General features: G+C 52.5%; 1 protein-coding gene across 4 annotated transcripts in view; it reads left to right on the top strand.

The window, feature by feature from the left end:
• JADE2 (jade family PHD finger 2) overlaps positions 1 to 21,383 on the top strand; it is an 84,008-nt gene that overhangs the window by 17,409 nt on the left and 45,216 nt on the right. For all 4 annotated transcript variants that reach the window (XM_056348343.1, XM_056348344.1, XM_056348345.1 and 1 more), the window contains exon 4: positions 5,578 to 5,735. In XM_056348343.1, coding sequence (XP_056204318.1) covers positions 5,578 to 5,735 — 158 coding nt within the window. The remainder of the gene's footprint in view (positions 1 to 5,577; positions 5,736 to 21,383) is intronic.

Below are 21,383 nucleotides of genomic sequence, written 5' to 3'. Positions count from 1 at the left end.
TGCATCCGAAGGGTGAGGCAGCAGACCCTCGGCAAGGCGGAGCGGCCGATGTTCGGTGTTCAAGGCAGTGCAGCTCAGAGAGGAGCTGAATCGAGCCCCTGCCTTGCAGGTCTCTGCCATAACCACAGGAGCATCCTTCCCGCACCAGGCTGGACCCAAGTAAAGCATTAGGATGTGAAAATCTGATGATGTGTTCTATTTAATTAGCTGGGGTTTTTTTTGGTTTGTTTTTTTTTTTTTTTGAGAGAGATGAAATTGATACAGCTTTTGCTTCACAACAGCAAATTACAGAAATAATAAAAAATACTGATGTATCATTGGGGAATGTAATGGCTTTGGTGTCCCAGTGACTTTTCGCATTCCTGGACCACTGGGACGGGCTGTCCCGGGGAGGTAATCAGTCCAACACCACAAACTGGTGGGCTGAAAGGATGGGGAGATAGTAGAGTTGGGTAATACAGCCTTGCCTGGCCGATGAGGTGTGAGTGCCGAGGGTAACTTAAAGGCTTGCAGACCTTGGAAGTGGAGCTGACCCAGAGCGGCTGGATCCGCAGGACCAGGGTGGCAGTGGTGGTGCTGGGACAGGAGGGGTGAGCTCGAGTCTGGCTGCCCAGTGGTTCTTTGGTCCAGGGAGCAGTAATTGCCTAGAAGTTGTTTCCTACACAAAAAGATCTGGCTGGGTTGTGTGTGTGATCAGACAGCTTCTCCAGATGGCTGGTGGGACAGCTGGAGCAGCAGGACCCCTGTGCTGGTGGCCTGAGCTGCTGGGGGAGGTCAGTGTCCTCCTTGGGATGCTCTGGTAGAGCCTGCTCCATGGCGTGAGGTCGGTGTGATCACACCGGGAATTAACCTGCTGCCTCATGTAGGAGTGACACAGGTGTGAGCAGGGAAAGCCGTCTGGGAAGTAAGACGTGAGGCCGATGGGAGACGTGAGGCTGGGGAGTGGCAGCGGCAGAGGAGGCGATGGGAGCTGCTGCATCGATTGCTGCTTTCGTACAGGACTTGGTTTGCTGCTGCTGCCTCGTGGGGTATGCCGTGCCGAGGAACAGTACCTTCAGGAGTGTTTTTATTACTTCTCACTCCTAATATCCACATTTTGCGTGTTGTAATCTGCAGGAAGGTGGTGGTGGGTGCACTGGGACCCGTAGTGGGGTGCAGGGGTGGTCCTGCCGTGGGTGCCCGGGGCTGGTGATGGGGAGCAAGAGCTGCAGCCCCTGGCAGGAGTAGCTGCGTCTGCCTCCCTGCTGCAATTCCCAGGGGAATGTTGGGCACCTCCCTTCTTTTTGCCTTTTCCTCGCCCTGCCCTGCTGTGAAACACTCTTCTTTGCTCACCTGCGTGGCTGTGGGATCAGCAGGGACCAAGAAGGAGGTTTTCTCCATGTGCTTTTCTTCTGCCTGGGGTCTGAGGCTGCGCAAGCACTCCGACCCTGACTCTCGGTCCCTCTTGCTTGGAAATACGAAGGCAAAAATATCTTGGGATTTTGCAATTTCACATTCTCTGCCCCCACCTTCAAAGCTGATGCTAGCACGGGGCGAGCCTGGCCCCTGGCCATCGGGGCGATGCATCTCCAGGCGTTGCTGAAACCTGCCTGCAGTTCCTGAGCGAGCAGAGGTAATAAAGTGAGCGTGTCGGTTTGGCCTTCCCCATTGCCGGCAGATCGATAGGCAATAAACTGGATCCCGCTGCCAGGCTGGGAGGGGAGGGCAGCGCCTGGCCAGGCTGCGGTGGTGGCGGGGGGAGCGGGGCAGCTGAGCTGCCGAGACAATTTGTCAGCTCCTGCGGACGGGGAGAAAGAGTAAACACTCCTATTGAGGGAGAATTGCTTGTTTTCTGGTACCCAACTTTCTCTTCCCCGCCAGGTCCTCAGTTCATCAGTGCCCAATTTATCCTTTATTTGGTTTTCATAAATAATTCAGAAGAGTTTGAGTAGAATAATTGAGTCTTTTCCCAACCCTAATCCCAGACAATTCAAAACAAAAAGACATTTAGATTACAATTTGAGTGTATTAGCTGTTGGGAGATTTCCAGACAACTGATCTGCTTTCCTTTACAATTTCTGTGCCGTTCTATCATTTTTAAAGTGTTCTGCTTTGATAGTTAATAATTTGAGCATTTCCAGTTCTTCATGAAAAGACAGAGGCGTTGCTGTGATAAAGTGCGGGCGTGCATGCTGCCTTTGGATGGGCGAGCTTATCTGTTTTCCAAGAAGGACTAAATAAATGAAGTAGTGAGATTGCAAATCCAGCCTGCGATGTGCCTTATCATCTTCAGGGAAATAGATACAATCGTGCTTATTTGGCTTAAAATTAAAACTAATCTTCTATGCTGATGTGAGCTGAAAAGCCAGAAGGGATGAATTTGGGGAAGACTTAATGCAGGAAAACACAAGCCTGGGATCTGCATCATGCAGAGGGGAGAAATTACACCGAGGGCTGATCCCATTGCTGCATTTTCCAGCACAGAGCCTGCGAGGTAGGCGCGGCAGTTTGCCGGAGGGTTTTGCATCTGCTGAGGATGTTGCGAAGCATTGATGAGGCTGGTCCTGCTGGTTCAGAGCGGCGGTGAGTGGCGTGGGGTGCACGGCCAGCTGCTGGAGCACCTGGACCGCTGAAGCCATGACCCCAGCAAACAACTGGGAGCACTAAAGAGATTTTCTGAGTAATAGCTATAAACAAAGCAAAGTGTGCTTAGTTTCTGACACGAGAATCAGCTGGAGCTGTTTGATTTGCGACCCGTGGATGGCAGCCCTGGGGGGCACCGGGGCTCCCCAGCAGCACTGCCAGCTCCTCCCTGGGCTGGTTCCTTGATGCGCTGCAGGATCCTCCGTCTGCCTCTTCATTGGCAGGAGGAAGGTGATGGGCCAGGATTGACATAAATCTGGTGTTACCTCGAAGCGATGGGGCCTGTCACCTCTCAAGCTGTCACCTGGTGCTGACTTTGCAAAAGAAAGTGGGGATCCTTGTTTGGGTAAGGCTCTGGAAAGGGCACTGCTGTGGGGGTGCCAGCATCCCAGGGAGGGGGGGATACCTCTCAGGGCAGGTTAATGACATGGCTGGACCCTTCCGAGGGCTGGTTGCCTTGGAAAGGGCAGTGCCACGTCCCCCATCGCTGCTTCTGCTCTGGCTGCCCGGCCGTGTCCCCGCAGCGGGAGCATGAGTGTGCCTGTGCCCTGCGCTGCTGCCGGGGCCCTGCCTGCGCTGCCAGCACTGTGCCGGCACCTGTCTGGAGCAGCTGGGTGTTCCTGCATGCCATGAAAGAGGGATGCAATGCTCCTGCACCCCGCAGAGCTGAGGGGGATGTCCTCAGGAGCTGACTGAGTGGGTGGTGAGGGAGGTAGAGGGCACTTACTTGTCAGCAGGGTGCAGCCTGAGGAGTTTTGAAAACCAGCTGGGTGCCAGCACCTTTGAAAACCGTTCCTACCTGGCCTTGCCCACAGACCCCGAGGGCGAGCGTCTCCAAAGCTGGTGTTTTCTGTAACACCTGTGCAAACCGAGCAGTGTCGAAGTGCTGCAACGCTCCTGCCCCAGGGCTGGTGGCTGGAGCAGGGAGCTGGCACTGGCCCTGGGTGCTGCCCTCACCCGCATGTGGTCCAGGCACAGGGAGCATCTCGTCCACCAAAGCAGAGCGGTCTGAGGTGGGGAGGCACGCTCGGGCTTTCATTGTCCTCATCTTGAACTGGGTTGCAGAGATGCTGTTGCTCAAGTTGTGACCCTGGCAGTGCCGGTGTGTCAAGAACGTGTATTTCTACACCGTGTTTTAGAAAACAAGCCGCAGCAGCGTTACTTCACTTATTTTGATATGCAGAGACACAGCACTGGAAGGACAATGCTATTTCGCATATCCCTTCTCATGTTTAATTAACATCTATCTTTTTTTTTTTTTTTTTTGGATTTCTCACACTCGCAGCATATTAAAAGGTTACTGTGGCATCTCTAACCATGCATTTGTAGCACACAGAGACTTAAAGGAACCTGATCTTTCTCAAACTGAGCTTAATTCTGACTGTAATATGTAGGCTGTTAATTATGTTTGTTGAAGGATGCGCTGAGACTATGTCTGGCCAACTCAAATCAGGTTTATATAGACGTAATCAGAAATGTCTGCAAGCAGATGCATCATCAGGAGGAAGGTGCCGGTAAAATTCAAAGAGGTCCCAACATAGAAAAGGTTGTTTGTATTGTATTTAACTCTAATTGGGTTAGCAGCTGAGACTCTGAGGATTAAACAAACTGACCTAAATACTGGTCTCAGCGGTCTTAGTTAATGTCTAGTTTCCTGCATCTCGGCTGATTTGGCTTCCCAGGTACTCCGCAAAGCGTGTTATCTTTGTATCGAAAATGTAAAACCATATCGTCTTACTTATTGTGGTTCTGACAAAGCAATACTCATTTGGAGAATAGACTTTGCGAACAGATTAAACGGTGTCTGAAGAACGCACCTGATCCATCCCTGCCTCGCAGGAGTAACGGGGATGGAGTGGATGGAGTGAGATGGTGTCCAGGCATGATTGCTGGCACCGCCAGTTATTATTTCAGCTAATAGCAGATGGTAGAGAGGAGAAATCATCCATTTTCATTTACAAGTTATTTTTGTGCTGCAAGAGGCAGGATTGCTCGAATCATTGCTGTCAGGCAACCCTCTGGAAGGAAAACCTTATTTACCGTGAGGGATTTTTTTGGAATGAGTTTTTCATCGTAGTATACTGGAGGAAAACTCTGCAGGGCCAGAAGTGAGATGGAGGACGAGCCCATTCACTGTCCACGGGGCCGGAGGATTTTCATAGAGGAGGGGTTCAGAGTGATCTCACAGGAGGTTTATTGAGTCAGGAAAAATCTCCGTGTCTTTGGCTGTGGGTGTGTAAGCAGGCACCTAGATCATCTTTTAGTTGGGGTTTTCCAGCTCTAACGTAACCCAGCCTGACTTTATTTTGCTTCTGGGTGTGCAATCACCAGTGGAGCCATCAAGGCCTGGTGGGTACCCTCAGCACTTGGCTGTCCCCGCTCAGGGCAGTGAGGTGGTGTGATGGGGACATGAAGGTGCTCGGGGCAATGAGATGGCTTTGTGTTTCGCACAGCTTCATTTATGTCAAGACCATCATTTGCCCTGGTAAGGTTGAATGTGGAGAAGCCCAGTGCTATACATCCCTTGGCATTTGGAGTACATATTGGCTATGCTGAAAACATCCATCCCCTAAGAGAAAGCAGCCTGTTTCTTTAGTTTAATACCAATTTTCAGCCCGTGTCCTGGCCGAGCTTGCACCCTGCAGCTGGATTTCATGTCTGCCCTGTCTCAGGGATCTCAGAGGGGCTGTAGCTGCTAGGGCTGGGGCTCCTGGCGCTGCGTGGCCAAGCAGGGGAGCCCCTACCTGCACGTCGTGCTCTCCTGCACAACCCTCACCCTGTAGGTGACATTAAACAATGCCCTGATGCCATACCACTGGGGACAGAGGCACCTGCCGCGCTCTCCCTTGGGGACCGTTTACCCAGGGCACCCCCCTGGGTGCTCGTGCCCCCAGGCTGTGCCAGACCCCTTCACTCTGCCTGTTGGATGAATTTATTTATTTTTTTCCGGTGCAGGTTTTCCGTACGGATCTGATAACGGCCATGAAGATCCCCGACTCCTTCCAGCTGAGCCCTGACGAGTACTACGTCCTGGCCGATCCCTGGAGGCAGGAGTGGGAGAAGGGCGTCCAGGTGCCAGCGAGTGCCGAGGCCATCCCCGAGCCCGTGGTCAGGTAAGCGAGCGGTGTCCCCTCTGCGGGGTCCCCTCGGCCTCGCTGGGGTGCACATCATCTCAGAGAGCACGGGAAGGGGATGCACCCTGCCATGGGCAGCTGCTTTCTTAAAGTCCCTCTCTGTGTGCCCAGCTTTTCTCAGGCGGCAGCAAGGAGCTGTGCCAGGCAGGCCAGCTCCTTGTTTGCTCTTAGTTGGGGAATTTTAAAAAAGACCTGATAAAAGTCAAAGGGAAGATAAAAAAAGTACCAGCCGAAAACCACCTGGAATGTCAGGCTCTGCCTGGCTGGTTGGTGCATCTCTGCCTAGAAGCGCGTGGCTGTACCACTGGTATTTCATGGCAGGAGTGCGGGAGCTGGCCCTTAAATTAAAAACTTCCCTCTTTACCATGTAAGCGGTTTGTGTATATTGGAAACGTGATGGGCATGCTGAGATCTGGGGCTTGGGAAAGGGAGCCCAGCGAATAAACAGGCATCTCCCAGACCTTGTAGAGACGACGTCTATTGGCCTAGATCGGTGTCTCATTAGCTGTTTTAAAATAGGGAACTGAGTTTTAAAATAGACACTTAAACAGCTGCTCAAGCAAAAAATAACGTGGGGGAGCTGCTGCCCATTCGCTGTGTGCAGGGGATTATCCCCGGGCAGCGGCCGATGCCGTGGGGGAAAAGCTGGTGCTGCCGGTGGGGGGAACTTGGAGCTTGGGAAGGGACCCAGAAAATTGCAGGGTGGGACCCAAAAATTGCAGGGTCAGACCCGAAAGCTCGTGGGGTTTGCAGGAGCTTCTCAGCTCGGGCGTGCTCCCTTGGTGGCGTGTGACCCTGGGCACGCATCCTGCAAAAACAGTGGCGGGAGCGTTGTGCCGGCATGGTGCTGGGGCCGCGGTGGGAGCGGGGCGGCTGCGGGGGGATGTGTTTTGCCGAGGGATTTGGGCACGACGCGGGGGCCGGCGAGGCTCCGCTTGTCCCACAGCAACAGCAGCTGCTGCTGCAGCTGCCGACCCCGCTTCTGAAGTAAACTTTTGTGTACACTCCCCTTCCTCCCCCGGGGACAGCAGAGAAAGAAATGAAACTTTAATGAGTCTGAACACATCAAAAGGGAAGTTGTAAAGGGGGCCGTTGAGTTGATTTAATCCTTGGAAGAAAAAAAAACCCAACACAAAAACGCCAAAAAAAAAAGGGGAAAAAAACCCTCTATGTGCGGAATATCTTTTTTTAGTTGTCTTTGACAGCTAACCGCAGTCTGGACTCACAAGTGCTCTGCTCCCCGACTGAGGGCTCATGCCGGTGCTATTTCCAGCTGAAAAGTGATAGCTCGGCGCTGGCAGTGCCCGTGTCAAGCCAGCCGGAGCAGTGGGCTGCAGGGCACGGCTTGGCTCCCCAGCGCTCGGCCGGGGTTCTGCATCCCAGCCCTCCGAGCCAGGGGCTGCGGGCGTGCGGGGCAGGCTGCAGATGCGCCCCCTGCTCTTCTCCAGGTGCTTGTTTTTGGGGGTCCTGGGGCAGCTCTGTCTGTGCCACGTGTTCCCGTGCAGGGGTGCTCCTCAAGCGGAGCCTGGTGCAGGCCATCCTTCCCACTCTGTCCAGCTCTGGCACCAGCCCTTTCCCATTTCCCCCGCCATTTTTGGGGGCCACTATTGTGTCTCCTCTCGGTCCTCTCTCCTGAGACTAAGCAGATCCATTTGTTTTAAGCTTCCATCAAAGGCTGTGTTTGCTGCAGTTGTGAATGTTTTTGTGGCCGTCTAACAGGCTTCCCCTGGTTTCACCCATGTCACCACAGGGACATGCCTACAAACTTCGGAGGGGACATCAGAACCTCCCCCCCCAGCCTGGTGCTGCCCCCTCCCCTTGAGTTTGGGTTTCACTTCTGCTGTCAGATTCTCCTCTGAAGAATTTCCTAATTCTTGGGGTTATTTTACTCATTTGATTATTTTTGAGCTCGGCACTGTTCCCTAGTCCTTGACAGATTGCCTCTTGCAATAGTTCCAGCTCTGTCTTCAATTCCCTGACACCATTTTGAGTTCAAACCTTGCTCTCCAAAGACGTTGTGACTTCCCACTTATCAGAGTTCGACTCAGCAGACTGAGCAGGCGTACCCCGTGCTGCGGGAGGCAGCCTGGCCCCGCAGGGGTCTCAGCAGAGCCCACGGACACCAGGGAGCATCTCCTGCTAGGTAACGTGGAAGCCTTGCTATGTCGAGATGGGTCCCATCTGCTCCTTTCCACCCACCACAGAGGTCCCAGCCCATGTCAGACAGTTCCTATCCCATGTTATTTTCTGCCTGCATTCATCTAGATGGCTTATTGATGTGTTTCAGTGGTTTTCCCTGAGTTTTATTTTTAAAGGCAGATAACATGCGTCATCTTCTGGTCTTGGGAAATCTGACCCGTTCTCTGTGACCTCTCAGAGATGCTGGTTAGTAGCTCCATCCCTCTCAGCTAATCCCAGGTGGATTTCTGCAGTCCCTCTGGGTTGCAGCATGCCCCGCTCATCCCAGGCTGCTCCTCCCGGACTGCTGCGGGATCGTGCTACTTATTCACAGCCTTAGCTTCCTCGGAAGTCTTTCCTCTCTTGTTGCTCTGTCTGTCTGTCCTGCACTGTGTCTCTTTGCTGGCAAGACAGCAAGCGTAGCGCCAATGGCTTTGTCCTCGGACTGAAGCCTGCTCAGGATATTGCTCCTTCGCTAGTGCGATGTGAGTGGAATGAAGAGCTCATTTTACAGCAGCCTTAATGGTTGCACCTGGTTTGTGGCCATGATGCATGTCTCAGGGGGACAGGCGGTGACACTGCCAGTTTTTTTACATCAGGACAGCATCTCTCCACACGCACACCAGAAGGCACGGCAGAGGTGGGTGTGCTCCTCCTGAGCAGTTCTCCCTCTGATAGCGTCCTTGCCCTCAGTGCTGTCCCGCTTGGGTCACTGATGTGAGAGTCGAAGCGCTCTCGTGGAGAGCAGCGTTCAGACTGCCAAGGACAGATGAAGGCTGCAGTCCCTTTTGCATCTCCAGTGCTAGACGACTTGCCCTCTTTTGGAGAAATGTCATTATTTTTTCACAAGAGATGACTATTATTTCAACTGCCTAAAGAGAACAGCCTTAAAAGGCCTTACAACTCCATTTACCTCCCCAGTCTAATTGCTTTAATTTGCCCCTGGCTCCATCCCAGCAGCACGTGGGTACCTCGCTGAGCTGCTGCCCCACAGCCTCTGCACCACTGTCCCCTTTGGCTTCCAAACTTTTCTTTTTCCCTATTCAAAAAATTTCACATAAACCCAACGGGTCCTCCCTGCGTCAGATACGGCCAATCCAAATTGCTGAAAAAAATCCCAACAGTGATACTTTTTGTAGACTGGGAAATGTGGAGCCCAGCAGCTGCCGCTATTCCTCGCTGTCGGGGCAGCATTTTGCTTTTCCCCCCCATCTCAAAGGTGCAGCACAAGGGTGAGACAGAGTATCCTGCCCTTAGGTTTGTGGCAGCAGGGTGCCGGTGGTAATCCAGTTGTCGCTCCGGATGGCCATTTCCATGGGAAATTCCTAGAGGGAGGTGGGGAGGGGGGCCCGGGAGCTGGACAGCAGGCAAGCACTGCCTGCAGAATAACCCTCAGCCCACCACCCTGGGACCCCCGGTTTGGTTGTTTCCTGGGCTGGGTGGTCGGCAGCGAGCAGATTTTGCCACGGAGGGTGCGAGAGTTGCATCCCACCTCAGGGGTGGCTCTTGCCCCCCAAGAGGCACCTTGTACGCAGCCGCCGCTGCTCCTTTCATCTCCCACCTGGGCTCCTGTTTCATCTCCCGCCTGGGCTCCTGGAAACCAGCTCTGCCTACCTGCACCCTGCCTTGAGGTTTTGTGCCTCCAAAGCTGGAAATTAGATTTTTTGATACATTTTATTTTTCTGGAGCTCTAAAATGTCAAAAGCCGGGGGTGAGGCAGAAGGAAAGCACTGTGTTTTAAGGAATGCTTTCCCCAGAAGCAGCCATCTCAAAATGCCTCCAGTACGAGCCACCTTAAACTTGAGGGTCCTTTCTAGGTTAGCACAAATGGCAGTGCAGTCGCAAGGGAAGTGGTGGGGGAAGAGGTGCAGCATCTCTTGGCTTGGTGTCCCGGGAGGCACGGATGCTGCCGATGGCCACCCGCATGCCAGGGCTATCAGGCGGCGCAGGAGATCTGCTCTTCCCTCTCACATTCATTTCCAGCTCATCGCTGCTGAGAAGGGGTTTATTTTATACGGTGACACACCTGAGAATTGCCCAAAGCTTGAAGGGCTCCAGCCTGGAGAGAAAAGCCGCTTGGGGTCAGATGGGAGCAGGGGATGAAGAGTGGAGGCGAGTTTCCCTTTCGCCAGGCAGGGAGCAGCAGGCATCCTGCCGCTGCATCCCCCGGTCACCCGCCCTGGGACGTGGGTGGCGATGACGCTGCATCCCAGTGATGACACTACATCCCACTTCCGCTAGAGCCTGTAGCCAGAAGGTCTCCACTGCCTTTCCAGAACCAGAGATGAGCCTTACAGCCCCCATGTGAGCTCTAACGTTATATTACAGTTGGGTAAACTGAGGCACGGGCATTTCTACTATGGCTCAGTGGTAGAGCCAGGTGTGAGGTCCCGGTCTGGTGTGGGGGCACAGCTGGGTGCTTGACGCAATGTTGGACCATCTCAGCATGGTTTAAGTTTAAGGATTAAGCAAGATGAAGAGATACCACAACAGTTCTGGAGCATCGGGGCTGCGGTGCCACCGCTTTTGTAAATAGGAAGGAGAAGCTTTAGATGAGGTTTGTCTTTCCAGCGTCACACTGTGATAAACCCAAGAGGAAAGTGGGCCTTGCTGGTTTGCTATGGGTGCTTGTAGGAGGCTGTGAAGCCCTTTCTGCAGAGCGGCTGTGCAGGGATGTGACCTGGGCTCGTCCCTACCCACTGGCAGTGATGCCGGGGCCGTACGCAGCAGCACGCTGAGCTCGCTCAGCAGAGCATCATGCCGTAAAGCCGCGGCACCTATGTAGGATTTTGTGCGCCTGTACAGGTTTTAATTCCTCCTTTATTTAATGATTTAACATTTTTGGCATGTGGCTCCTTCCCCAGGCAGGATCTAGAGGTGGCTCTTGGATCTTGCATTAAGCCACATTAGTATGTGCTGTAGATTCTGTTTCCTGTGAATTTGCACACAGCAGGAGGACGAGCAGGAAGGCTGCTTCTTGCTGGCAGGCTTCCCAGATATTCTTGGCGTTGCAGATCTATACTTGCATCATTGCTGTGGCCCTGTTTTAACAGAAAACAGAAAGTGCTGTGGCAACAGGAAGGCACAACCTCTGCGAGTACCAACTCAGTGATGACGGTGGCACCAGCACAGATGCTGTCTGCCGTGTCGGTATGGTGTTTGTGTCACTGTCCTGTCCTCCTCCCTCGGGTCCCCTCTGGCCCTGCTGCTCCCAACAGCCCCACGCGCAGGTAAAGCAGCTCCTTGCTGCGCTGCCGGGCATGTGTTGAGCTGGTGCGGGGCTGGCTGCGCCCTGAGCATCGTGATGTCCAGCTGCCCAGTGCTCATCTCCTTGGAGCTGTGTTGCTCTCTAGTGGACTCCAGTCCCCTGAGGAGTTGCCCCAACACCTCCAGGAGGTCCAGCAGTTCTTCAGGGGGGTGTAGAGTTGTTGGCAGGCTGTTCATGTCATGGTTTTGTGATACCAACATCACTGCAAAAGGGGGCAAGAGGAGGCACGCAGAGCCAGCTCCTTGCAGGGAGCAGTGTTGGAGAGGTGTGTGCTGGGGTGGGGAGAAGAATTAACTGGTGCACCAGTAATGGGTGTAGGACTGGGGCATACCCCTGCCCTTCCCTTCTGCTCCTGGTCAGTGGGCACCTTGGCTTATCCTGGCGGGGCTGGATGCCGCATCCAGAACACCCAGCGCAGGGAGGGAGCGGTTCCAGCAAAGGGAGAAGATAATGCCGGGAGCAATCTCTGCCGCGGTGTGGAGCACGGTGGCACTGAGGGTGGCATGATGCAAAACATCCCAGCCATGCCCGGGCTGCCCCTTTCCCTCTGCCTCTCGCTCCGTGTGCAGCGGGAGCCCTGGATGACGGCCAGGCTGTATCCCTGCAGCAGTGCGGCTCCCAGCCCGGGAAGGGCTTTCCAAAGCGTCGTTCTCAGCATGTACTGTATGAACCAGCACACTTTGTTCTTGAGCGTTGAGATTGGACTCCCTTCCCTCGGTCGGCGACGCAGGCTGGCTGTTGACTCATCAGCAGCTTCCCTTGGGCTTTGCTGCAGAAGGGGCAGGCAGGATTCTGCAGCAGTTTGTGTATCTTCTGGAGCAGAGCTTTTTTTTTTTTTTTTTTTTGACATGATCCTGCTCTTTTTTTTTTCCCCCTCTTTGTTGTTGGGTTTTTTTTTTCCCTTCCTTCCAGCTCATCATGAAAAACATGTGAGTTTGGAGCTTGCAGATGGCATGCTGGCGATTTTACAAAGGGCTATTTCTTGGGTCAGTTATCCCTGCTCTGTGGCTGCCTGCCCTTAAATATGCCGGGATTCTGGTATGCTTCAGAAATACATGCACGCTTCCCTTTCAAGATCTGAGGCTCTGCTCTGATCAAAAGAAATAAAAATCCCAACCACCTTAGGCCTAAATGTTTAGATCACAAGCCCTGGGACATGGGAGCGTGGGGAGAGGAAGGCTTGCTGCTTGCGCGCTCTGCGCTGCCGGGGACCCCTGCAGTGACACCCGGCTGCAGTGAGCACTGGCTGGCCGGTGGCACTGATCCAGGACAGCAAAAAACCCCCCAGTGATGTAACAGCAGTGAGTTCCCTCTGCAGCTCTGCCGCTGGGAAAGGGAGGTTTCCAGTCGGATCGGCTCAGGCAGCCCTGTCCCTGCAGGCAGTGGGGAGGGACGGGTGCTTTGCAGGGTGGTCTGTCCTGCCGGTCTTTTAGATACCTGATTTAGGACGGGGTGAGTCGCCTCCGTGGCAGCAGCTGTTCGGTGGTGCGGAGGGTCTGGGCAGCGCAGAAGGTGGCATCAGTGCTGTAGAGGGTCGTTAGTTCATGCCCAATGCCTGCGAATGCTTTGCGAAGGAGTAAGTGTGATTTATTCTGTCTGTTACTTGTTTTACAATCTGCTTGACAAGTTCTTGTGTGGGCTTTCAGCAAGTCCTCACCTTTATTAGTTTGCTACGGGAAACGTGTTAATCCAGCCTGTTCTTACCTAGTACCAAGCCACTTGGACTTACGTTGAATGTTTGCTAATCCTCCCAGTGGATGCCTGTGGTTTATACTGGATCAAGCGCACAGAAAATCAAGTGTATTTCAGCAGCAAATGTATAGAATGAGCGGGCTTGATTTCCCACTGCTACACAACAAGGTTTACAGCTCTCGGAACGGACACTGGTTTGGTACAGCCTTGGGAGCCGCCGTATCTCGCTCCATCACCTCCGCTCTCCATCCAGAACCGTGAATTTAGCGTATAGCTGGGCAAACCCTAGCAGATGTGATGGCTGCTGCTTGCAAGCGCAGCAGTAATTAAATCACTTCTTAGTGATTTAGTGCACCTTGTGTCCCTGTTGAACCATACAAGAAACTATTATTTTTAAGTGCTCCTCAGAGTGGTGGGCGGAGCAGGGCAGCCCGGCAGCTGCTGGGTTCTGGGTGCTGCTGTGGATAATCCTGTTGAATTTAGGTGAAGCCTGTGTTGCTGGGAAGTGAGCTTTACCATGTTCCCAGCACCTCGGTGAGGTGGGGAAGAGCTGGTATGTGGGTTTTCTTGAAGATCTGGAAGATGCACCGGAACAAGCATAGCTGCATAGCGGTACGTGGATGCTGCAAGGGGCAGACATATCCCTCCTGGTTTTGTGGGATGGGCTGTGCGCTGCTTCAAGTGACTCAGCGTCAAAACTGTTCTCATGTGTTTCAGGGTTCAGCGTTAGTGCAGTGATTCAAAACACATTAGAAAAAGCTGGATGCTGCCTTTTTGAATTCCTCAAAGCTTTGCTTTCCTTGGGTTGGTTTCCCTGTAAGGAGACCCGTGTGATGGCACCGTGCTGAGCACAGCAGCAGCCGTCTTTGTGCCCTCCTCTGCATTTTGAGCTTTCCGATGCTCAGCTTGGTGAGCAGCAGGGTTGGGGGGGGTTGGCCGGTTCCCGACCTGCTGTGGGTCACGCTCGCAGCCCCTGCTCAGACTATGGCAGGTGCAGAGGTGCTGCTGTTGCTCACAGCCTCTGTCTCTGGCCCCTGTTAGGAGGTGGCTACAAATACCGAGTGGAGCAGTTTGCGTTACTAAAATAATTGTGGAAACATTATCTGGCTGAGATAATTAATTCCAGATGCTTTAATGTTAGTAGCTTGGCTTAAGTTACATAAAGAAGCAACATTTTTTGTCTTTTTATATCCAGAAAACATACGCTCAAGTGTCCCTGGCTTCCCTAGTAGCAATTCCGAGATATATATTGCTGAAATGGAAATGAGCAGAATACTAGCAGCCTGCCAGCTGGGTTTGGAAAAGGTTGGCATGCGACATGGGTCCCTGAAGGGCCACCAGGTAGGTTAATGGTGCTCTGAGAGGAGGAGGAGAGCAGCACCCATGGGTGCTGGTGCTGGCTCTGTCCTGCTTGCCCATGGGGAGCAGATGCTGCTTGAGCATCCTCTGCAGCTGCCCGGCGATCAGGGACTGCTGTGTTTTGCTGGGTTTTGGAGCCAGAAGAGCAGCGCAGGCTGTGCCTCCTCCCAGCAGCAGGTCAGGGTCCCCTCCTGCTGCCTTCGATGCTGCTGTTAAGGCTGAATGGCACAGAGAGAAAAGGGGGAAGGGAATATGAAGAAGATCATTGCACAGCATCAGAAATTATGTGTGTATTTTGCTTCGAGCCCAGACGCTGCCTTTGTCTAGTCAACCAGAAAAACATCTGCGTTTTGTTGTTCCAGCCAGCCCATCAGTAAACCACTGCCTGGCCATCGCTGTCTGTCCGTGCAGCCGTGGTTTCCTTCTGTGCAGAAGTTGTGCAGATGAACCCCGTCCTCTCCTCCGCCTCGGGAGGGCAGAGGCTGCCCTGCAACTTCCCAGCGCTGCACCTGAACACTGCTTTACCAGGTCCTTTCTCTGGTCTACACTGAGATGATTTTCTGGGCACTGAGTCAGAGTTGAGACTTAAATAATTTATTTGTTGAGCTAAATCTCAGTGAGATTTAGGCTGGAATATAAACCTGAGAAAGACAGGACATCAACACTCTGGTCTTTCTCTCGTCTGCTGAGTATCAGGCTTTTTATATGGTGATAAACAGCTCAGAAATGAAATTGGAAAAGCTGTCTGGGTTTCACAAGATGGCTGTTTAGTGCCTCCTGTTCACTTGTTTTCCTCTTCTTATCACATCAAAGAAGAGTGAATCACTTTCTCCTTAGAGGATTACATTATTCCAGAAGCCTGGAAGGACCCGCTCTGGTTACAGGCTGTTACTGGAGGAGATTTTAGATGGAGAGGGGAAAACAGAGCATTTTTCTTATTTGCACCTGTTAATTGCAATTTGGAGCTTCAGCTGCATTTCTGTAAAACTTCCAGAACCTTCCAGAATCTTAAACTCCCAGCAGCACATGAAGGGACCACCCTACCTCATCCTTCACATTTTGCACAGAAATGGGATTGTCCTGGGGGATTTCCAGACCCAAACAGTGAGACCCTGAATGGTCCTGGAGCCAAAAGGAGTTTCCCAGCGAGAGGTGGGTAGGTGCCAGCAGCGGCGGGCGGCAGGGCGGTGCCAGGGCTGCATCCTGCGTAGCTGCATGGTGCGGGTGGCCGTGCGCTTCCCACCGCTGGGGCTGTTAATGATCGTTTCAGATATTCACTGGATAGCGCTGAGTGTCCGGGAAAAAAACAGCTAAAGGGATGGTGGCTGTAGCTGAGCCGCACTGTGCTGGGCTGGTCCCTGCCTGGCAGAGGATGCTGGGGTCCCCAACCATCCCGGGGTCCCTGAAGCATCCCGGGGTCCCTGACTCGTCTCCAGCGCAGGAGGGATGGGGTGTGCAGCCTGCGCAGCCACCAGCATTACGTCACCCGGAGCCACACTCACTGGCTGCTGGTACCCGGAGGGCAGGACACTGCTGCAAGCAGCGTTAACCCCTTCCTGAGCATCCCCGGTGCCACTGGGGCAGCACAAAGGGACCTTCACAGGGCTGAGCGTTGGCCACCGCTGTCCACAGAGACAGGGGGTGCCTTCTGGGCAGGGGTGCTCCTGTTACAGGAGCTTGGTGGATCCTCCTGGGGCCAAATCCAGATGCTTTGGTTGTTCTGGGGAACAGCAGCAAGAAGCCAAATGAGAGCTTCAGGGCTGAACCAAGCGTTTACAGCCTGCGTAGATTTTTGGGACAGGCATTTTACTGAAGATTTAGGTTATACCAGAGGGTAGTGCCAGCCCAGCCATCCGCACACCCATCAGGAGCTTGCTGGAGCACAGATGTACATGGGAAGGGTTGGTGGTGTGTGACCTCCATCAGCTTTTTTGCTAGAAATGTGCTTGTTGCAGCCCCTGGCATGAGGATAGCCTATGGATGGCATGAAGCGGGTGGCAGACTGGGCCACCAGACTGGTAAGCCACCACAGGTTCCCCTTCTCAGACCCACCTTTGACCCCCGGGCAGAGCCCTGTGGCTGTGCTCTTATGTGCATAAGAATTTTTGTGGATTTGCAGAAGCTGCTGCCAAATCTTGAGGGGTTTTGGCTTCAACGGCCAGTAAGGAAATACTGCAAATTCTTACTTTTCTGCACAAAGTGGTCCCAGCAGTGCCAGCTAAAAACGGGGATTTAATTCTGTTGAGGTTCTTGTTTGTTTTAGAATAAAAGGGTTTGGTGATGGTGGCCTGTCGACTCCGGGACCAGCTACCTCCAGCTCTTTCTCTGCTCCGTCATGCAAGAGGACGCCTTGGCAGATGCTGGGTCCCAGTGATCCTTGCCACAGGATCCAGGGGCTCTGGCTTCAGATCTCCTGCCAGTGGCTTGTGCCGGGGTGACAGCAGGGTGCCCACAGGACTCTGAGCTCTTGAGCACCCTGTGCTGGTGACTGGGGATGTCACCAATGTTGCCTGGAGCATCTTCAGTCTAGGAGGGGTGAGGTGAAGTGCACAGGTACCCTTGCCACCAAGATGTGGCTCCTAAAGGTGCTTTTAGGTTCATCCAGCCAGCTTGCCTGCAGGTCTAAACATCAGGCCTGTTAAATTAAAACCTAACCCATTTAATATTTTCTTGGCATTCCCTTTCCTCTTTAAACCCAGATTTGGAAGTAGAGTTTTTGGCTTACGGTTTTACAGATTTTACTAGAAACCATAAAAATGGAATAAGTAGGCGTAACATGGTCAGTAAATCTGACCTGAGGGTCACAGAATCTTGTGTGTGGGTAGCAGCTCATTACTGTGACTGTCCACCACTGTCCGCAGCCCCATCCTTTGTCCTTGTGGCACCATGCTCTTTTTCTAACATCTTAAATTCTGCTCTGCTATCAAGAAGCAATAGCATCTATAACATCTACTAGCATCTATAAAATCTGTTAGCTTAAGTTCATAAGAAGATTGGGCATGTGGTCCAAATGGCCTGCTAGATACTAATTTAATAAACAGAAAATGAAAATCATGCTTCTAAATTGCCTTTTTAAAGTTGTCGTGTGCCACAGGAGAATTCCCCTATGAGCTGGCAGTAAGAACAGTATCAGGATCCGCTGGAGTTTTCTGGCAGTTATCTTTCCACTGACTTTCCTAAGCTGATGTATTTATGGACACTGGACAAGATTAATTTAGACTGGAATGTAGGTAAAGAAAAGATGCCTGACTAAAGCCTTCATTACAAAATTATTTTCAGAAGAGAAACACTACGCAGGATTAATTATTTCTATCTAGTGTATTAAAAGGAGGCATAGAGAAAAGAAATGCCTTCTCCCTTCAGCCAAGTGAAGCATTCAGTTTACAGAGATGATTAACCATGGGAATTTCCTGAGTATATTTTATTACCACGTAATCTTCTCCAGGGACAGTTGTGATTCTCAAGAGTGTTGGGGTCCACTTACTCTTTTTCCTCAAGTGCCCTTGAGACCTACTTTCAGACTAATGGCCTCAGGTTTGTTGTGCTTTTCAGGCTGATTCCACTTTCCAACCCTTCGTTTAAATAAGCCCTTGATTGATAGAGATATTTTTTTTAAAATGCCATGTCTTTGGCTGGCTGGATAAATAAAGGAGTAAATGCTCCTCCGGCGTAATTGAGCTTCTGCAAATGGTTTGGCAGTTGGTGGAGGCTTTGCTGCAGTGGTGCAGGGGGAGCCGCAGCATCTCAGTGGTGGCAATCACCAGCCAGCGCCAGAGCTGTGATGGCAAGGCGTGTGGCCCCATCATCAGAGCCCTGCTTGGAGAATGAGGCATCTCAGTGGTGCAGTGCACAGTGAGGACACACACTGCCCTTGTCCTGGGTCCTTGGGGTGGCAGCGAGTTGCTGCTGGGAAGCCGCCTTGCTGGCATGCTCTGGCTTAAGGAGGGCAACCCAAGTCCCCAGCCACTTGCTGTGGATCAGCAAGAAGTGACTTACCTGGTGGTGGTGGGTCTGCTGTGTTTGGGTGCTCCGTGACGGTGCTCACATGCAGGTAGGTCCATCCCTTCCCAGCACTGCATCCTCTGCCGGAGGGGCTGGAGGGACCAGCAGGGCTTTGGGAGTCCCTTGGAGGGGTGTGGGAGGGATGGTGGTGAAGAGCATTTGCAGGGCGGAGGGCCAGGGCACCTCGTGGCTCTCTGATCTGTTGGGTGGCACCCCCGAGAAGCTGTTGCCCAGGACCGTGGGTTTTTTCCAAGAACAGCATCATCCAGGGAGCATGGTGCTGGCTGTGCCCTTCAGCAGCGCAGCGTTTCTTTCTTACTTTCAGTGAAAGCAGGCTTTTCACCCGAGTAAAACTGCAGGGTCCAGCTGAGAAGTTTCTGCTTGAATTTTCGAAAGATATTTTTTGAGATGAAGATGATTGTGTTGCTGTAATAGGGTAATGATTCTCTGCAATGCACCTGTGTTGTACTAATGAACTTTCAGGCCATGCCATTTGTTTCTGTAGAGTTCTCGTTTCCTACCATGGCATTATTTATCCTCTACCACCTGCCCAGTTTGGTGCAGTTGAGACTTTCTCTGTTGGTCACCCCAGCCTCATGACACTTTCCATCCCCAACCCAGGTCACGTGTGATAACTTTTTCTTCTCTCAACGCCCCCAGCACGTCACAGAGCCTTGGAAGCTCAGGATCTTGCCTGTTCCATCTGCTTTATAACATGTTGCTGGCTACCTAAGAACTCCTTCGCTCTGCTTTAGGTTAAGAGGGATGGTTTGGGGCTTTTTGGAGCATGTTCTTGCTTTTCCTGCAGCCCTGGTTTCGTTGCGTTGGTTGGTCATGCCCTGCACATGCCCTGACTGCAGGGATGCTCGTGTGTCACTGTCAACATTTGTTTGGAACATGCCAGGGCTGATACAGCCTGGGGTGACCGTGTCTCTCCCTCTTTGAACCGAGTCTAGGGATGAATAACTAAAGCATCAAAACATAGAGGGAATGGGAAAAACCCTCCAAGACGTATGAAATTCCTCTTGTGCTGTGGAGATCTGCTCGGGCAGGGGTTGGCCCCGATGGAGATGTCAGGGCAGCACAAACGAGCCGGGCTGATGAGATCCCAGCCTCACAAATGCCCCGGTGAGGAATTTCCTAGCACCGCTTTTGCTCTTTACCTGACTAGTTCCGCTTTTTTAAAAAGGAGGAAGTTTTCTAAACAAGCCAACAGAAGCCCTTCGCTATGGATAAAGGGAAACGGAAAAACTGGTAATTAAGGTAATTAAGAGCTTGACTCTTGCTTTCTCTCCAAGAAAGGAAAAATCAATGCAGCGCCTGGGCAGCCGCAGTGATGCCATCAGCAGGAGGGGATGCAGGCGCTCTCCCAAGCTGAGGCAGATGCCAGGGCACAGCGTGGCCATGCTGCTGGCTCTCGCCAAGGGTGAGGAACAAGTATTTTCATCAGTCTTTAGAAAACCGTCGCCTTGAGCCTGTACCTGGTATTGCCAGACTCTTCTGGGCGCCCTGCTGCCCGCAGTGGGCATCGCTTATCGCCCACGTCCCGCACCGCAGGCGGTGGCTTGCCATCCTGAAGCAAGTAGGAAGTCCTGCATCCATGCCTGGGGCTGGAATAGGAGAGGAAAACTAGAAAACAAGGCTAGAAATAAGAAGAAGGGATTGATGCCTATGGGATCACTGGCGCCTGAACCTGGGATGTGAAGTGTATTAGTACATAATGCAGAATTCACCCCAGATTGATGTGAGTTGGTGACGTGTGTGCAGACATCCTCATCACCCAGCCTGGGTTTTTTCTTTTTCCACTGAGCAGCTATTTGGAAAACGTGGATGTTTCCAAGGGGATTAAACCCTGTTCCTGTGCAGAATCAAAACCCTGATGATGTCCCTGCCAGCCCCAGCTCTCAGAGCCCAGAAAGAGATGGGCAGGAGATGCTGGCGAGGGCGGCCTCCGCGGTTTGTTCTGTTTTTCTAGCTGCATCTCCACCCCAGTGTGTCTGGGCAGCACAAACCTTACAGCTTTTCAAGCTCAAGTTTTCTTGATCTTATTGTAGATGAGGAGGGGTGCACAGCATGGTCTGGTTTCTGTTTTGCTGTAAATCAGGGCATGGGTTTTTCCAAAGAATTGCTGTCTTGTATTAAATTGTAGGATCTTTTTCTTCCACTGTTTCTCCTAGCTCAAGGCAACTGTCTCTGCAGTCCTTGATCTTTGTATCTGAACACCGAGAAGCTCTTTGCAGGTGTGTTAGCATGTGTCAGGCAGGAATGGGTAGATTTTTAGGAACATGATTTTATGCACTAAAGCAAATCCAGAAATTGACGGGAGGCTGCGCACCTCGAGGCGTCGCATCCTGCTTGGTGTTCCCAGAGGCTCGGGGTGCCCTGTGTGAGCCCCAGCATCTGGCAGCCTCCTGCACCCCTCGGGGCGAGAGGGATGCTCATAGGAGCAGGCACAGCCTCTTGTGCAGCTTGCTGAATTATTTGCAAGCCATAAAACCCTCGTGTTTAACTAAGTGCTGTGGATGAGTCAGGGGTTCAGTCTGGACCAGGCTTCCAGCAAGACTTTGTAGGGTTATACAGGCTGCTCGTTGTATAAAAAAATAGTTTTGCAGTTATTTCCGAGGTGCTGTTGGGCAGCACGTGTGAGCACTGCTCGAGCCACAGCTGAAAGCCACCGGACAGGGCAAAGTGTCCCAACGATGGGCGCTGCTGCCCCTGCAGAGGTGCAGAGCTGGCCCTGGAGTCTCATCTCCCACCAGTGCAAATCAGGCTTAGCTGAAGTTATAAAATTCACGTCAGCAGCAAACTGGCGGAAGGTGCAGAAGAAGATGAAGAAGGAGCCAGATGCAAACCCGCAGGTTTTGTTTTCTGATAGGTATCCTGCGTCAGGTTTCAGCCTCTCTGAGCCTGGCCATCACTGGGTGTGCGTAAGCTGTGGGTGAGGTCTCGAGGGCAGCATTTATCTTCCTGGGATGGAGGAGCACAGCATCCCCCAGGCGTGGGCATTGCCCAGAGAGGCTCCAGGGGATGCCCTTTTCTCCTCCATGGCTGTGTTGGCCTTGGAGGTTCCATGCCGAGGGGCTCGGTGGGCTGCACACCATTTGAGATGTCTCCGTTTTCGTTTTCCC

The sequence above is a fragment of the Falco biarmicus genome, chromosome 8 (genome assembly GCF_023638135.1).
Source record: "Falco biarmicus isolate bFalBia1 chromosome 8, bFalBia1.pri, whole genome shotgun sequence".
Classification (NCBI taxonomy): Eukaryota; Metazoa; Chordata; class Aves; order Falconiformes; family Falconidae; genus Falco; species Falco biarmicus.
The sequence above is the reverse complement of the archived record's forward strand: the minus strand, read 5'-3'. Positions and strand labels throughout refer to the sequence as shown.